The sequence below is a fragment of the Vicia villosa genome, linkage group LG7, assembly GCF_029867415.1.
Source record: "Vicia villosa cultivar HV-30 ecotype Madison, WI linkage group LG7, Vvil1.0, whole genome shotgun sequence".
Classification (NCBI taxonomy): domain Eukaryota; kingdom Viridiplantae; phylum Streptophyta; class Magnoliopsida; order Fabales; family Fabaceae; genus Vicia; species Vicia villosa.
Genome location: NC_081186.1, coordinates 10699368 through 10716092, shown reverse-complemented (window position 1 = coordinate 10716092; position 16725 = coordinate 10699368). Strand labels below are relative to the sequence as shown.

The window sequence follows — 16725 nt, the reverse complement described above, 5'->3', positions numbered from 1 at the left end:
TATATCTACTTAAACTTTTATTAAAAGTTTTGATATTGAATTTGGTTTCTTATCATATTGATCTAAACCTTTGTTTTGGTTTATCCAATTGTGCAGTGTTCATTTCATTACTTTACGCAGACAGCAAGATTAAGAGTCATGTTGATCATCACTTTATCAGAGTTAATGTCTGATGTTCAAGTTACTCAAATGAGATCTGATGGTAGCCTAGAAGAGAGTGGTGAAGCCCGAAGACTTAGAAAGTCATTGGAGGAAATGAAAGATGAAACTAAAAGTTCTTTCCTGTTGGAGGAGTGTGGATTACTTGAGAGTGTTCTTGTAGCCATACCAGAAAAAAAGGTAGAGAATAGCTGGTCCTGGTCAGAGGTGAAATATCTCTCTGACAGTCTTCTTTTGGCCCTTGATGGTAGTTTGGAACATGCACTATTGGTAAGTTTTAACTATATATGTATCAAATAAAATCATTTTTTTTACAAATATTGTGATAAAATGATTATTTTTTTCATTTTGTGGATGGGGAATTGCTTCTCATAATGCCAAACATCACTTTATTGTTCAAACTGGCTTACCTTCTTTTTAAATGGATTTAATACAAGGATTCCTTGTTTAGTTTCCTGATAGTAATATAATACATATGTCGAGCTGATTGTCGCTCTGCTTTCCTTTCTCTTGAATGCCTATCCCTTTTCCTGGTCTTGGATGTGGTCACTAATCATATCCAAGAGCTGATGCCATGATATATGCTTTTTGTTCGGCCTTTATTTGGAGAGTTGACATAAATGGGAAGTTGCGGAGACATGTTTTTGAGACACTTGGCTTTCCCTTTCCATTTAAGTACAAGTAAAACAGAATATAAGGAGTATAAGTTAAACAAGAGCCACAGTAGTATCTAGCTTAGGCATGAAAATTGGAACATACCATATCACCCAAATTCTTGTTAATTTGAGAGACGTAAATTCATTTAGGGTGAATCAAATGAAGAAATGCTTCAGAATGTAATTTGTTATAAAAATATTTATATATAATTTCATGTATAAATGTATATTTAATTGCATACTTATAATACCTGTAATTTGTGTCAAAGAATGTTGGTTGTAAAGACCAATTAAAAGCAAGCTCAATGTTACATATAGTGACTGATACAATGGGTGCGAGGTTACCAAATACAGAATAGGACCAGAAATGCAAGCATTGGAGAGAATGTTGAGGTTACACCTAATTTAGGAAAATCGAGTTAAGTCCTGTAGAAACACCAATGAGAGTAGATCAGATGAAGGATGATGCAATAGTTAGAAACAAGCCATTGAAGAGGATATACATGATTTACATAAGAACATTATGACATGGCATGATCTATGTAGACAACTTTACATAATGGGTAAAGGCTTTAGTAATTTTTTTATAACTTGATGATATGTAGGTGGAATGACCTGCTCATTTTGGATATTTATCTGTTTGTAGCTTGGTTCCTGATCTTGACAACTTAGTAGGCTTCAGTTGGTTACTAACTGTAATCTTGTTTCAGGCCCCAGTAATGACTATGGACAGATATGCTGCAGCTGAAGGCTTCTATAAACTGGCAATGGCATTTGCCCCAGTTCCTGATCTTCATATAATGTGGTTACTTCATTTATGTGATGCACATCAGGAAATGCAGTCATGGGCTGAAGCTGCTCAATGCGCTGTTGCCGTTGCTGGTGTTGTAATGCAGGTAAAGGCATGATTTATTTATGTATAAACAGTGCAACATAGGATTTTTAGTTACTCAGTTTGCATTTATGATTCTCAAAACATGGTTATTTCTTGGATATTCTTTAATTGATAGGCTGAACTGTGAAGAGACCAATTATGCATCAAAATAGATACAGGGTTAATATTACAAAATAAACTAGAAATACAAATTAATTACTAGTTTCTTTGAATCCACGCTAACTTGATATATAGATGAAATGGAATATTTCTTTCCTTTTATTCTAGAGTTCAATATGTTTTTCCGTCCCTACCAAATAGAGACCTTCCAAGTTTAGTTCTTAATTTTTTATTTTTTTAAGTCTCTGCTGTTAAAGCAACATGCACTTTTGAATGATTTTTTTGCAAGCATGTTTATAAAAAGTTTCCCCACAAAAAATTAGCTCAAAATTTGATTTATTGTTCCTGTTACTTTTTACCTTGAAGTTTTGGCGTTTAAAAAAATTATTTAATCTGAGTTTGTGTCTTAGTTCTAAGAACTTAGTTGAAGCTAGGGGTTTGGTAAGCACATCAGCTATTTGATCAGTGCAAGGAATGTGCACAACTGATATTTTCTTGGCCAAGACTTTCTTTGTGACAAAGAATAAGTCAATCTCCATAAGTTTGGTCTTAGAATACATTATAGGATTATGTGCAAGCAGTACAGCAGAGAGATTATCACAGAGCACAACAAGAGGCTTGGTGGCAATGTGAGGTTCTTGTAACAATGTCTGGATCCAAAGCAAGTCAGCAGTTGCAAGAGCAAGAGATCTATATTCAGATTCTGTACTGGAACTAGCCACAACCAACTGTTTCTTGGACCACCAGATAATAAGATTGTCACTAAAGTAGATTGTTGCTCCTGAAGTGCTTCTTCTGTCGTCTGGGTCAGAGGCCCAATCAGCATCACAGAAGATTTTTCAGAGGAAGAGCAGAGGGAGATAAAGGAGAGAGACACAAACCATGATTGATTGTGCCCTTCAGGTACCTTAAGATGCGCTTAACAGCCACCCAGTGTGCCTCCAAAGGATGAGACATAAACTGACAAACCTTGTTGACTGCATAGGCCAGTTCAGGTCTTGTAATAGTGGCATATTGAAGTGCACACCCACAACTGACCTGTAGAAAAAAGGATCAGATAAGGCAGCAGAGCCAGTCTTACTGAGTTTGCAAGTGGATTGCATGGGTGTATTCACAGCTGAGGCTTCTAACATGTTAGTTCTTTGGAGCAGATCTCTGATATATTTGAACTGAGGAGAAGAGAGCCATTGGCTGCAGGTTTTACTTCAATACCAAGAAAATAATCCAAGTCACCCAGAAATTTGAGAGAGAATGCCTCATTGAGCTTAGACACAATAGAAGTAATGAGAGATTCTGAACTGTCAGTAATGATTATGTCATCCACATATACCTAGAAGATAGATAGTATGCCCATTGGCGAAGTAAATAAACAAAGATGGATCACACTTACTAGGCTGAAATCTGAGAGCAATGAGGGTTGGTTGAAGCTTCTCAAACCATTGCCTAGGGGCCTGTTTGAGCCCATAGATGACTTTGTTCAATTTGCACACAAGGGTAGAGTCCTTATCCACAAACCCTTGAGGCTGCTGCATGTAAACTTCTTCGTCTAACCCTCCATTGAGGAATGCATTATTTACATCCAGCTGCTTGATAGGCCAATGATGAGTGATAGCAATGGTGAGGATAAGTCTTACTGTGACTGGCTTGACCACATAGGAGAAAGTCTATGTGAAATCAAACCCCTGCTGCTGATGAAAGCCTTTGGCCACCAATCTGGCTTTGAATTTATTTACACTCCCATCAAGATTTTCTTTAACCCTGAAAACCCACTTACACCCTATAACTTTCCTATTAGGGGACAGTGGAACACGAGACCAAGTCTTGTTAGCTAGAAGAGCATCAAACTCTGCCTGCATAGCAGAATGCCAATGAGGAGTGGACAAGGCTTGGTTGATTGTCTTAGGTTCAGTATGTGTCAGAAGGAGTTTAGGTTGCAGTCTAGGTTGAATGAAGCCAAACTTGGCCCTAATTGTCATATTATGCTGATTGACAGGAATAATAGGTGCAGGAACAACTAGAGGAGGAATAGACACAGGACTGACAGGAGATTTAGGGGAGTCCTGAGTGGAAGGACTGCCACTGACTGAAGAGCCAGCAGGACTGGTTGAAGATTGACCCTCAGATGAAGAATCACATGCAGACTGACCTATATAACTAGCCCTAACAGACTCAGAAGAGGATGCTATAGCTGAGTTGCCAGAAAAGGAGGAATCTAGGGCTGAGGTAGAGTGATGAAAAGGAAGATCAGAGAGGGTAACTCTTGTAGGAGAAACAACCTTAGGTACAGATTTAGGGAACAACTCATGGAAAGGAAACTTGGACCCATTGAAGATAACATCCTTGGAGATGTATAGTCTGCCAGTGGAAGATAATCACCTGTACCCTTTATGAGAAAGAGAATAGCCAAGGAACACACACTCTTGAGACCTAAAATCTAATTTGTGTGTTATAGGGCCTGAGCAAGGGAAAACATGAACAACCAAACACCTTAAGAAACTTATAGTCAGGATAGGCATGAAATAGAAGCTGAAAAGGAACCTGAAAATTGATAGAGGCAGAGGGCAGTCTGTTTATTAGATAAACAGATGTGGAAAAGGCATAATCCCAATAGGAAAGGGGAGTGGAAGCTTGACTTAGAAGAGTAAGGCCAAGGTCCACTATATGCCTATGTTTTCTTTCCATAACCCCATTTTGATGGTGAGTATGTGGACAAATTAGTCTATGCACAATGCCCAATTCAGCTAGGTAATTAGTAAAAGGTCTAAATTCACCCTCCCAATCAGATTGAAGAACAGTTTTGATGGGATGACCCAGTTGCAATTCAACCATAGCTTTGAATTGTTTGAAAATAGGCAAGGCTTCAGATATAGTTTTGAGCAAGTAAATCCAGGTGAATTTGGAATAAGCATAAACAAAAGACATATAATAACTATAGCCAAGTGTAGAAGGACCAGGGGAAGGCCCCCCATAGGTTTCCCCCCATAGGTCACTGTAAACAAGTTCTAGAGGTGTTGTGTAGGTGGTGTGTGAGGCAGAAGAGTGTAAACAATGTGCTTTACCCATACAACAAGCAGTACAAAACAAAGATTGGTCTTTATTAGAAAAAGGAATATTACAACTTTGGAGAACAGGCTTCAAAGTTTGAAGATTAGGATGACCTAACCTAAGGTGCCACACATTGGGCAAATTAGACTCTATGCTAGTGGAATTAGCACTAGGTACATCAGTTTTATTTGCTGAAAAACAGGGAAAAAGACTAGCTGACTTGGCAGAGCTGGACAATTGAACATTTGGAAATTCATATAGACCATCACTTCCAACAGACCCTTGAAGGAGGATATCACCCGAAACCTGAGATTTAACATAGCAGGTGTCAGCATTGAACAAAAAATACACATTATTATTTCTACAGAACTTGCTAACACTCATGAGATTTTTGGTGATTGAGGGAACAAGCAGAAGGTTCTTGAGTGTAAGGTGTGTGTGTGGCTGATAAGGTGAAGGAAATACTGGAGCCAGCTGACTGAATAGGCAAACCTTGTCCATTCCCTATGAAGATCTGCTCATGACCTTCAAAGGGGGTTAACTGCTGCAGATTTTTGGCATCACTGGTAACATGGTAAGAGGCTCCTGAATCTGGAAACCAACCTGAGGAATTGGATAAGGCAGCATTGGCAACAAATGTGCTAGGAGCTAACATAATAGGAGCAGCCATTCTAGTAGGACCAAGAACTCTAGTCCACACATGTGGAGCCTGAGATGGCCAAGCAATAGGTGCTGCAAGAGTGTAATAAGTACCAGGCATAGGAGCATGCTGGGAATGCTAAGCTTGAGGATTTCCACCATAATTCATAGGTTGAAACTGCTGGTTGTACCTGTGCCAACAATACAAAGCAGTGTGACCAATTTTGAAGCATACCTGACACTGTACATTAGAGTTGCGTCGACCTCTTCCTCTACCATTTCTCCCACCTCCTCTACCAAATCTACCTCCTCTGAAACTATTGTAGTCTGGTTCTGCAAAGGTAAGAGGCTGAGATTGAGGAGCCTCAACACTAACCACATCATTAGATTCAGTCGAGGCAGGGCTTCAGGTGGCACTTGAGTTAAGTTGAGTGTAGCAACATCTGATACCTTCTAGAATTTGGTCAACCGGAGTTCATGAGCAACAAGAAGAATTTCAACTTCATCAAAGTCCATGACTCCAAACTTACTTTCAATGACAGAAACAACCGGTGCAAATTCAGATGGAAGACCTTCAAGTATGACATCTATGTGATGCGAAACGGGAAGAGAGTCACCAATAGACGCAAGAGCATCAACAATCATTTGAATCTTGAGAAGATAATCTTGAACAGAGAGTGATTCAAGCTTCATCGCACGAAGTTCAACAGGCAACTGTCTTGCACGCGCACACGTTTGTTTTTGAAAATACTGAAAAAGATGATCCTAAGGTTCATGTGCGTGAGTGATACCTAGCACTCGGGAGAGGATCTCACTCGATAATGTGGTCATTCTGAAGACAGCATTTGATCATTCTGAAGCCACGCAGAGTACGCAGGATTCTCAGATCCAGACTTGCGAGCTTCATCGTCAACAAATCGAGACGGAATTCGCGTACATACGACGAACTTAGTGAGTCTGTGAGCATTGATGAACGGTTCTACCTGTTGCCTCCATAGATGAAAATTCTTCTCATCAAGTTTCGATAAATGTTTGAGAGTGAAGTTGTAGCGACGAAGATCATCGGAAACAACCGGAGTACTCTTCTCCGGTGGTGGATATTCGCGATCGGAAGTAGAACTAGCGCTGGAAGACGGTGACGCCATGGCCGAGGAACGGAACTAGCTACTGCTTAATCTACTGATACCATGATAGAAAGAGAGAACGAGATCTTCATTGAGTCTCAACAATTTTCTATTGATTGAAACATTAGTACAAATGCTAACTATTAGAGTTATCTCTTAGGATATGAAGAATCAGCACTATAGAATAATTAAGGCCAGCCTTAATTTAATAGAATAAGAAAAGTCATCCTTAAATGTAGAGCTTGAATGATTCAACTCTTGAATGTTCAACTCCTCTTGTATAAATAGAGCATAATGCTCCTTTCCAATTCAACAATAATAGAATATGTTTCTCTCTTTTCTCTTTTAGCTTTCTCTCTCTTCTCTCTCATATCTCACTCTAATATGGTATCATAGAGCTTCGGTTCTATCCATGGCAGCGACTCCGGTAACTACAGCTCCGACCACCCCAACATCCATGTCCTTCCAACTCAAAATCACAAAAAAACTTGATGAGAAGAATTTTCTACTTTGGCGCCAACAAGTAGATCCTTTCGTTAACGCGAACAATCTTCAAAACTACCTTTACCTTCGTGACATACCGAATCGATACCTAACTGATGAAGATCGTGCAGCTGCTCGTGAGAACCCTGCGTATCGCACCTGGATTACGCAAGATCAGTGGCTTATGACGTGGCTTCAATCCACGCTTTCACCTTCAATTCTTTCACGTGTTCTTGGATGCGTTCATTCCTACGAGCTCTGGGAACGTATTCTTGCGCATTTTCAAAAGCTTACACGTGCGAAAGCAAGACAACTACGAGCGGAACTCAGATCTACAACACTTGAAGACAAATCTGTTGGTGATTATCTGGTTCACATCAAAGCTCTTGTTGATGCACTTGTTTCAATAGGAGATCCAGTTCCAGATCAGCAATACATTGATGTGATTCTTGAAGGTCTTCCTCAAGACTTTGCCTCTGTTATTTCAGTTATTGAAAGCAAGTTTGATTTAGTAGAACTTGAAGAAGTTGAAGCTCTTCTTCTTGCTCATGAGATGAGATTCAACAAGTATAAGAAACACTCACAAATGGAGGTGGCTGCCTCAGTGAATCTCACTCAAGCCAATTCTCAACCTGAAACTGATAACTCCAATAACAAGAACAATGAACAAGCTGTGAATTCAACCTTTAATCCAACCTATTCAAGAGGAGGTCGTGCAGCTGGCCGTGGTGGTGGACGCGGCCGTGGGAGAGGTAGGTTCAGCAACATTCAATGTCAAGTTTGCTTCAAATATGGTCACCTGGCTGCTAACTGCTATCACAGGTTCAATCAACAGTTTCAACCTAACATACCTGCTGATTTTCAAACAATGAACCTACAAAATTTCTATCCGTATCAACCAATTGGTGGACCTCAGTTTGCTCAGCCCATGGTTAACACTCGGTCACGCCCAAGCTATCAACCAAGACTTGCCCCTCTCCCTGTTCCTCAGTCACATATCATTCCCAATGCTATGATTGCTAACTCAACTTCAGTTCCAAGTAGTGCCTGGTTCCCAGACTCAGGAGCTTCTTATCATGTTACCAATGCCTCTCAAAACATACAGCAGACCACACCTTTTGAAGGTCCTGATCAGATCTTCATTGGTAACGGTCAAGGTTTGCACATTCACTCTTCAGGTTCTTCTTATTTTTCTTCTCATTCTAAACCTAACACTCCATTAGCTCTTCATAATTTACTGCTTGTTCCTTCTATTACAAAGAACATGTCAGCAAATTCTGTCTTGATAATAGAGTTTTCTTTGAGTTTCATGCTATTATGTGCTATGTCAAATCTCAGGCTACCAATGAAATTCTGCTCCAAGGTCGTGTGGGAAGTGATGGCCTGTACCAATTTTCCCATCTTCAGCTTCTTAAGTCTACTTCAACAAGTCAAGTCTCATGTCTCACCTTAGACTCTAATGCTCCTGTTTCAAGATCTGATTCCAGCAATAGTGATAGGCTTTCAGTTTCTAATCAAAATGTATTAGCTAATAACTCATATAATTCTCAACATACTTGGCATTTACGCCTTGGTCATCCAAATTCTAATACTATGAGACTTGTTTTAGCTCAATGTAATATTCCTTATTCTAATAAAGCTGAATCTGTCTTTTGTTCTGCCTGCTGTATGGGAAAGGCACATAGGCTGCACTCCCCTCAGTCACAAACTCAATATCACTCTCCTCTTGAATTAATTTTCAGTGACCTATGGGGTCCTGCCCCAGTCAAATCCTCCCAAAACTTTACCTACTACATCACCTTTGTTGATGCATACACTAGATTTACTTGGATCTATTTGCTCAAAAATAAATCTGAAGCCTTAACTATCTTTAAACAATTCAAAGTCATGGCTGAATTACAATTTGGATTTCCTATTAAATTTGTCCAAACTGATTGGGGTGGTGAATTTCGCCCATTTACAAAGTTTCTTTCTGATCTTGGCATTATTCATCGCCTAGTTTGCCCTCACACTCATCACCAAAATGGTGTAGTGGAGAGGAAGCATAAACACATTGTTGATCTTGGTTAAACCCTCTTGATTGAGTCATGCCTATTTACCTCTCAAATTTTGGGATCATGCCTTTTTAATCGCTGTCTACCTAATAAATAGGTTACCAACCATGTCTTAAGATACTGACCCTTGACGGGTGTCAGTCATATTTACAAGGCTCAATGACTGAATTGTAATTCTCAATTAGTCACCTTTAATTATCAATATCCTAAATATGAATAAGCAATTTTTCCCTTTTGATATCTGACTATTGGCTCCTAAAATCAACATTTCGTTCAAGCTTTAGCTATAAGATGAGAATAAATTGTTTCTTTCCCCTCTTAAATGGACCTAATGTCTTCTCTTGTCAGTAAACTTTTCAACTTGAACAAACAAAACCAAGTTCAAACGCACTTCTATACGCCAATATTAAGTTTGCTGATAAGAACTGAGGGTGAAAATATTTAAGGTTAAGCTATAACTTAAGTCTCTATTGCTTCCCTACATTTTGAGTTAGTGCCTATGTTCTTTTTCTTGCTATTTCTCTCAGTTCTTGCCTTCCTACCATCGACCCTCCACCCTCAATATCTATACATGATTTTTTTTATCAACCCTGTCTCATCAAATGCCACATATCTCATTATGTTATAACTCCTATCCAAACTGCTTCTACCATGATGCTTATCAATGGACGTGTTAGTTCCTGATGTGTTAGAAACCAAAAATACAGTCAATTTTGAATATTTTTTGAATATTAATGAGTAAACGGCAGGCATTTTGATTCTGAACAATTGGTCAATATTTGTTATTTTTATAATAAGATTCGTCGTTTTAGGCGACATTCTCATGCCATATCATTATTTATCTCCCTCTCCCTCTAGGTGGAGGGGGAGGTGAGAGATGGAACTTGCTCTAATTAATATAGCAACTAATTTGTGCTTATACTATTCTTAAACTTGATGCAGGCCCTTGTTGCCAGAAATGATGGTGTTTGGAACAAAGATCATGTTGCTTCTTTACGGAAGATTTGTCCTATGGTTAGCAGTGAGATCACATGTGAAGCATCTGCTGCAGAGGTAGAGGGATATGGTGCTTCAAAACTGACAGTTGACTCTGCTGTGAAATACCTGCAGCTTGCCAATAAGCTTTTTTCCCAAGCTGAGCTATTTCATTTCTGTGCAAGCATTCTGGAACTTGTTATCCCAGTTTACAAGAGCAGACGGGCTTATGGACAGCTGGCTAAATGTCACACTTTACTTACTAATATCTACGAATCAATACTTGAACAGGAATCTAGTCCGATTCCTTTCACTGATGCAACATATTATAGGGTTGGATTTTATGGTAATAGATTTGGAAAACTTGACAAAAAGGAGTATATTTATCGTGAACCTCGTGATGTACGTCTAGGGGACATAATGGAAAAACTTAGTCACATATACGAGTCCAGAATGGATGGTAATCACACTTTGCATATTATTCCAGATTCTAGACAAGTGAAGGCTGAAGAGTTACAACCTGGTGTCTGCTACCTTCAAATCACTGCTGTTGATGCAGTCATGGAAGATGAGGACTTAGGAAGCAGAAGAGAGAGAATTTTTTCTCTTTCTACTGGAAGTGTCCGTGCCCGTGTGTTTGACCGGTTTTTGTTTGATACCCCATTTACAAAAAATGGCAAGAATCAAGGGGGACTGGAAGATCAATGGAAGAGACGCACCGTTCTTCAGACTGAGGGCTCATTTCCAGCTTTAGTAAATAGGCTATTGGTAATCAAGTCTGAGTCCCTTGAATTTTCGCCTGTAGAAAATGCCATTGGAATGATTGAAACACGAACAGCTGCATTAAGAAATGAGCTTGAAGAGCCCCGGAGTTCTGAAGGGGATCAACTTCCACGACTCCAGAGTCTACAAAGAATCCTTCAAGGCAGTGTTGCAGTGCAAGTATGTTGAATATTGATTCTTTTTACGCTATCATATCCCAGACTCATTTTCTCTTCTTTACAGTCGTTTTGATTTGGTTACAAGAATTTAAAGTCTGCATTTCTGAGCTCTATTTTTGGCCCCTGTTATTAATAGCACACATTTTACATTTCTGTTTCTTGATTCTTACATAACAGTTATTTTTGTGCAGGTAAATAGTGGTGTTTTGAGTGTTTGCACAGCCTTCTTGTCTGGCGAGCCTGCTACAAGATTGCGGTCACAGGAACTGCAGCAACTTATAGCTGCCCTTCTTGAGTTCATGGCTGTTTGCAAACGTGCCATCCGCGTACATTTCAGACTGATAGGTGAGGAAGATCAAGATTTTCATACACAACTTGTAAATGGATTTCAGTCTCTAACTGCAGAGTTATCGCATTATATTCCTGCCATCCTCTCAGAGCTATAACTACTGCCACGAGTATATGTTTTGTAATATTGCTTCTACGTGTTCATATATACACTATTTTTGTTTTTTCCCTCTTCCACTCACCTCCCTCTTTCTTTGGTTGTAATGATCTGCAATTGCATTTGTATCATGGTTCACATATTTAGATAGAATTACGCAGACCCGCTGATTCCAGGAAAATACGAATCATCCTATTTGTGTATCATGTCTCTATTTCCCCCCAATTTTCCCTTTTGTTGTTTGTGGTACGGGGAATGTCAATTCTGTATAATACAAGCTGTTGTGTACAATGTAGTGTAAATGTAAGAAACCGAGCATTAACATTAAGGAATGGAAATGACAAACAAATGCCTTGACAAGCAATTAGTAATTGAAAAAGCGAATGATTATACGTTTAAATATGAACTAATACTCAATAGGGACTACGATTGCATGACTAAATCAATTTTCCACGTTTACAAACAGAGTATGATTGATCTAGATAGCAGAGGCGAATGGGGGGGTTTGGCTATTAGAGTATAAGGTACAAACACGAAGGGCTTCCCTTGTACTAAGGCATTGTGCCTTGGCTCAATCCTTACCACCCCTCCCCTTGTGCTTTCTCTTTCTCTTCTTCTACTTCATTCTCTATGGGCCCGTTTGACGCATTGGATAAGGAGATACGATATGATAGACTATGTATCCTAATATAATGTTTTGTTTGGTGCACCAATAAAAAAGGATAATTTAAACCTATTACCCCTTATTTTAAGCTGGGTTAGCAAAATGATAAGATAATTAAAACAAAAATACATGTTTTCTGATATTCTTTTCCTCATGTTTCTTTTCTCACTCTCACTTTCTCTTTCATCTCTACAGTTTCATCATCTCCGCGTCACTAAGTCAGTCGTGTTTTTTGCTACGGTAATGTTTTTTCGTTCCGATTTCTCTATAATAACGGTTTCTTCTTTATCAATATTGATTTTTCTCAAAACTCTAATTTTTTTCTTATTCTTTTTTTTTTTTACTGTTTTCTTCTTCTTTTGCGTTCCTTTGTTGTTTTTATTTATGTTTCTACTATTTTGATACCCATTGTGTTAAAAGTTTGTTTTTTCCTTGATACCCATTGTTTTTTTCTACTATTCACTGTTTCTTCTACTCTTCATTGTTTTTCTGTGTTTCCCCTATTTTAACTTTATTATATGGTTATTATATAGTTATATTAGTGTCCTCATACTACTTGTTCATGTTATAGGTTAATATGGATTCAAAGAATCAAGATATGATGCTATATCTAATTTTATAACAATCTTTTTTAGAGATGATTGAACTTTGTTTTTCAATTTTAATGATAGTTAGTCATTCTTCACTATGGTTTTATGAAAATAATTTCATTAGACAATAACCTGTGGATAGAGAAGGATTAAGGAGGGAATTTTTTGAGCCTTTGATCAAGAGAGACGATGTTTTATGTGTTGATCAACTTTGTATGGATATTAGATCATTTCGATTATTATGTTGTCTCCTCAGAAATGAAGGTCAATTGAAAGAAGATGGACTAGTATGTTGTGAAGAACAAGTGGCTATGTTCTTACACATATTGACACATCATTCAAAAAATTATGTAATTAAATTCCTATTTAAACGATCCGGAGAAACAATTAGTAGGTATTTTAATTTAGTCTCGAATGAGGTTTTAAGATTGCATGAGATACTTCTTAAAGCTCTATAATCTGTCCCTGAAGATTGTGTGGATGAAAGATGGAAATTGTTTAAGGTACTTTTTGTCTTAATTTCATATAATTTTTATTTGTGTTATGTTCTTTTCGATTAAACATTCAATTTGTAATTACAGAAATGTCTTGGGGCACAAGATGGAACATATATCCAAGTCAATGTACCGACGCTTGATAAGCCTCGATATTGTAATAAAAAAGGGGATATATCTACCAATGTTTTGGGTGCATGTTCTAGGGATATGAAATTTATTTATGTGTTGTCCGGATGAAAAGGACCAGCATCAGATTCTAGGGTATTGCAGGATGCCATTTCTAGGAGGAATGGTTTAATTGTTCCAACAGGTTAGAGTAATCACGTGGAATAAATTTTCTTACAGTAAGATAAGTAAAATATTTTTATTTGATAAATATACTTGATTATTATAGGTTACTATTATCTTGTGGATGTTGGATATACAAATTGTGAAGGATTTCTCGCTCCATATAGAAGTCATCGGAGTGAATGGAGGCGTGGATACACCTTCGAATAAAGATCTTTTTAACACGAGACCATTTATGGCAAGAAATGTGATGTAACAAACTTTTGGATTGCTAAAAATGCATTGGGAAATACTTAGGAGTCGCTCTTTCTATCCAATAAAAATTCAAATTCGCATTATAAATGCTTGTTGTTTGTTACACAACTTTATTCGAAGAGAAATGTCTAATGACCTAATGGAAGAATAATTAGGCTTATATATGGAAGCACAAATGCATAATGAAGATATAAAATGGTCATCCTATTACTACCATTGAAGGAAGTGATGCATGGTCTACTTGGAGGGAAAATCTAGCAACTGAAATATAGAATGAATGGCTTTCTAATAGACACATTTATTAATTGTTTTAGTATTAGTTGTCTGCTTTTGACAATTAATTTTTATTTTGTAATTCATATTGGTTTGAGACTTAATTGTCTGATTTTTAGTTTGAGTAATGCATATTGTTTTTTTTTGTTTATGCTTGATTGTCTGATTTTTAGTTGGATTTATGCATACTGATTTGTTTGTCTATTTTTTGTTTTGCTTGGCATGTTTGTAACCTTGTATTTGTGATTAATAATTTGGTTATACAACAGGAATGGAACAAACTTGCTCACGAAAGAGAGAGCGCAGACAATGGTCTGAAATGGAGGATGAAAACTTTCTTGATATATTGATTGAAGCTGTGAACAAAGCTAAAATATGTGACAGCGGATAATTTAAAGCACACACCTTAAAAATGGCTGAGACAAAATTGGAGGAAAAATTTTCTGGATGTTGAATTAAAGTAAAACCACATATTGAATTTGCTATGAAGGGACTAAGAACAATTTATGGAATAATTAATGATATGCTAAATCAAAGTGGATTTGGTTGGGATGAAAAGAAAAAAAATGATTAGTGTTGATAGTGATGAAGTGTGAACTGAGTATGTAAAGGTTAGTATTAATACTTATTCTTTATTGATTTTTTACTTATAATTATTCTCTATGATTACTTGAACAAATATGTTTGTTATTCTTGTGTATAGTCATCCAAATGCAAAAGATTATTGATATGCTCCAATCCCACTTTTTGACAAACGTCCATGCTTTTAGAAAAGATCATGCTACTGGTAAAGGCGCTGCCCCCTGCTGATAATGTTGAGGAGATAGATAAAGAAATAGAAGAGCTATTTAACAACGAGGAGAATGATGTAGAAATGACTCCTTCGTCATCTAATAATAAATCTAAAAGGCAGCTTGACAGCAAATATATACATTTCAACAAAAGAAACAAAGGAACACGTCTAATTTCTCAAAGTATATATGAGTTAGGAAAGAATGTGTGGGCGATGATTGGAAAAATCTCAGAAAGATTGGTTGAAGCTGAAAATCGTCTAGGAGTTGTTAAAGATGTGTTTGATGATTCAAGAAAAATCATGAATGAGTTGAAGAAAATGGAGCTAACAGAATAAGAACGTTTTGTTGCCGCTGACATCGTTTACACATATTTTGGGGTTGTGTTGATGTTGATGACCATCTCGTATCTGTTAAGTCATTGATCTAGTGATTTCAATACTTTATAATGGTCTTGCTTGACTTTATATTGTTACTTATTAACTCATTGTTTTGCTGCTACTTTTGCATATGACAATTTAAATTTGATACAATTTAAATTTTTATTATGTTTTTATTTATAATTATTTACTTGTTTTAGTGCTATGAAAATTTTAATTTAATTTTAGTTTTAGTATTGTTTTTTTAGTGATCTTTTTAATATAATTATATGAAGATCGAGAACGCAATTCGCGGTGGCGGATTTTGTTGGTTCTCGTGGTTGCCAGTACTGCTGCGGTTCGTGTGATGGCCGAAGCCCGGAGTCTCGTAGTGACATAGGTGGTACGGTTGGGCTCCCCTTTGAATCAGTTTCGAGATATTTAGTTTTCTCCTTCAATCTGAATCTGATTCCTTTTTTTTTTGTACATGAAAATCTAAAGGTTGTTACTATAAACTGGATAAGGATATGCATATTGAGGTACATGTTGATTGTAATAATCATAGGAGCTTGAAAATTGTAATGGTTCATAGTTCCAGACTATTGAGATTCCGCCTTCCTGTAAATGTTGATGATGATGGATAAGATTTTGGCAATCCAAGATTACAATTAGTTCTTCTTCCATCAATCACAAGATTAGGATTCTGGCAAGCTATTATAGCAGAATTTGGATCTTTAAAAATAACAAAGCCATATCCTTTTGATTTTCCGGTGGTTCGGTCAATGATGACAACAACTTTAAGAATCTCACCGAACTGATCAAAATAGCTTTTTAGTGTGTCTATTTGGGTTTTCCAAGCCAATCCTCCCACAAAAATCTTACTATGTTTTAGAACAACAACGTTTGGACTCGTCCTCGTACTGTTGTTGTTTTGTGAATACAATTTTCAGAAAAAAGCCCTTATTGATTATATATCAAAATTCTGGGAGGAACAATGTTGGAGGAAGAATATGGTGGGAGAACTGACTTTTTTGTTTTGTTATTCGTAAAACATGATGCAGTTAGCAAAAGTTGCCATCGACTTTTATTTTATTCAATTTATTAGAAAAAGGCATAAAAGAACAGGAAAAACCATTGAAAGGTTTTGAGTTCGGGGGTAGGTTATACAAAGGAAAGGTGTTAGCACCTTTTGTATCCATGGTTATCCATGAGATCTTAATTGCTTAGCTCACTTCGTTTGCTTTGTTTGACAAGTGATGTGAGTTTAGAAAAAATATTTTGTAAAAGAGTTAACCATGTAATGATTCTCGTATGAATGTATACAAAGTGTTTATCTTGAAAATAATTTGAAAATGATGTTTGAAGGAAAAATTGACTTTGTAATGATTCTTGTACGAATGTATACAAAGTGTTTTTATGAAAATATTTGTTTGAAAGCGTGAGGTGTAAATATGAATTTGAGTATCGGCAAGCAATTAGGAATACCTACCCAC

General features: G+C 37.1%; 1 protein-coding gene and 1 pseudogene across 1 annotated transcript in view; both read left to right on the top strand.

Moving 5' to 3' along the window:
• Nucleotides 1–11843, top strand: part of LOC131620311 (guanine nucleotide exchange factor SPIKE 1) — a 34731-nt gene extending 22888 nt beyond the window's left edge. The window contains exons 27-30 of the mRNA XM_058891343.1: nt 97–429; nt 1526–1711; nt 10097–11071; nt 11262–11843. Coding sequence (XP_058747326.1) covers nt 97–429; nt 1526–1711; nt 10097–11071; nt 11262–11516 — 1749 coding nt within the window. The 3' untranslated portion in view covers nt 11517–11843. The remainder of the gene's footprint in view (nt 1–96; nt 430–1525; nt 1712–10096; nt 11072–11261) is intronic.
• A 2419-nt stretch (nt 11844–14262) lies between these two features.
• Nucleotides 14263–15876, top strand: LOC131618657 (uncharacterized; annotated as a pseudogene).
• Nucleotides 15877–16725: the final 849 nt, after the last annotated feature.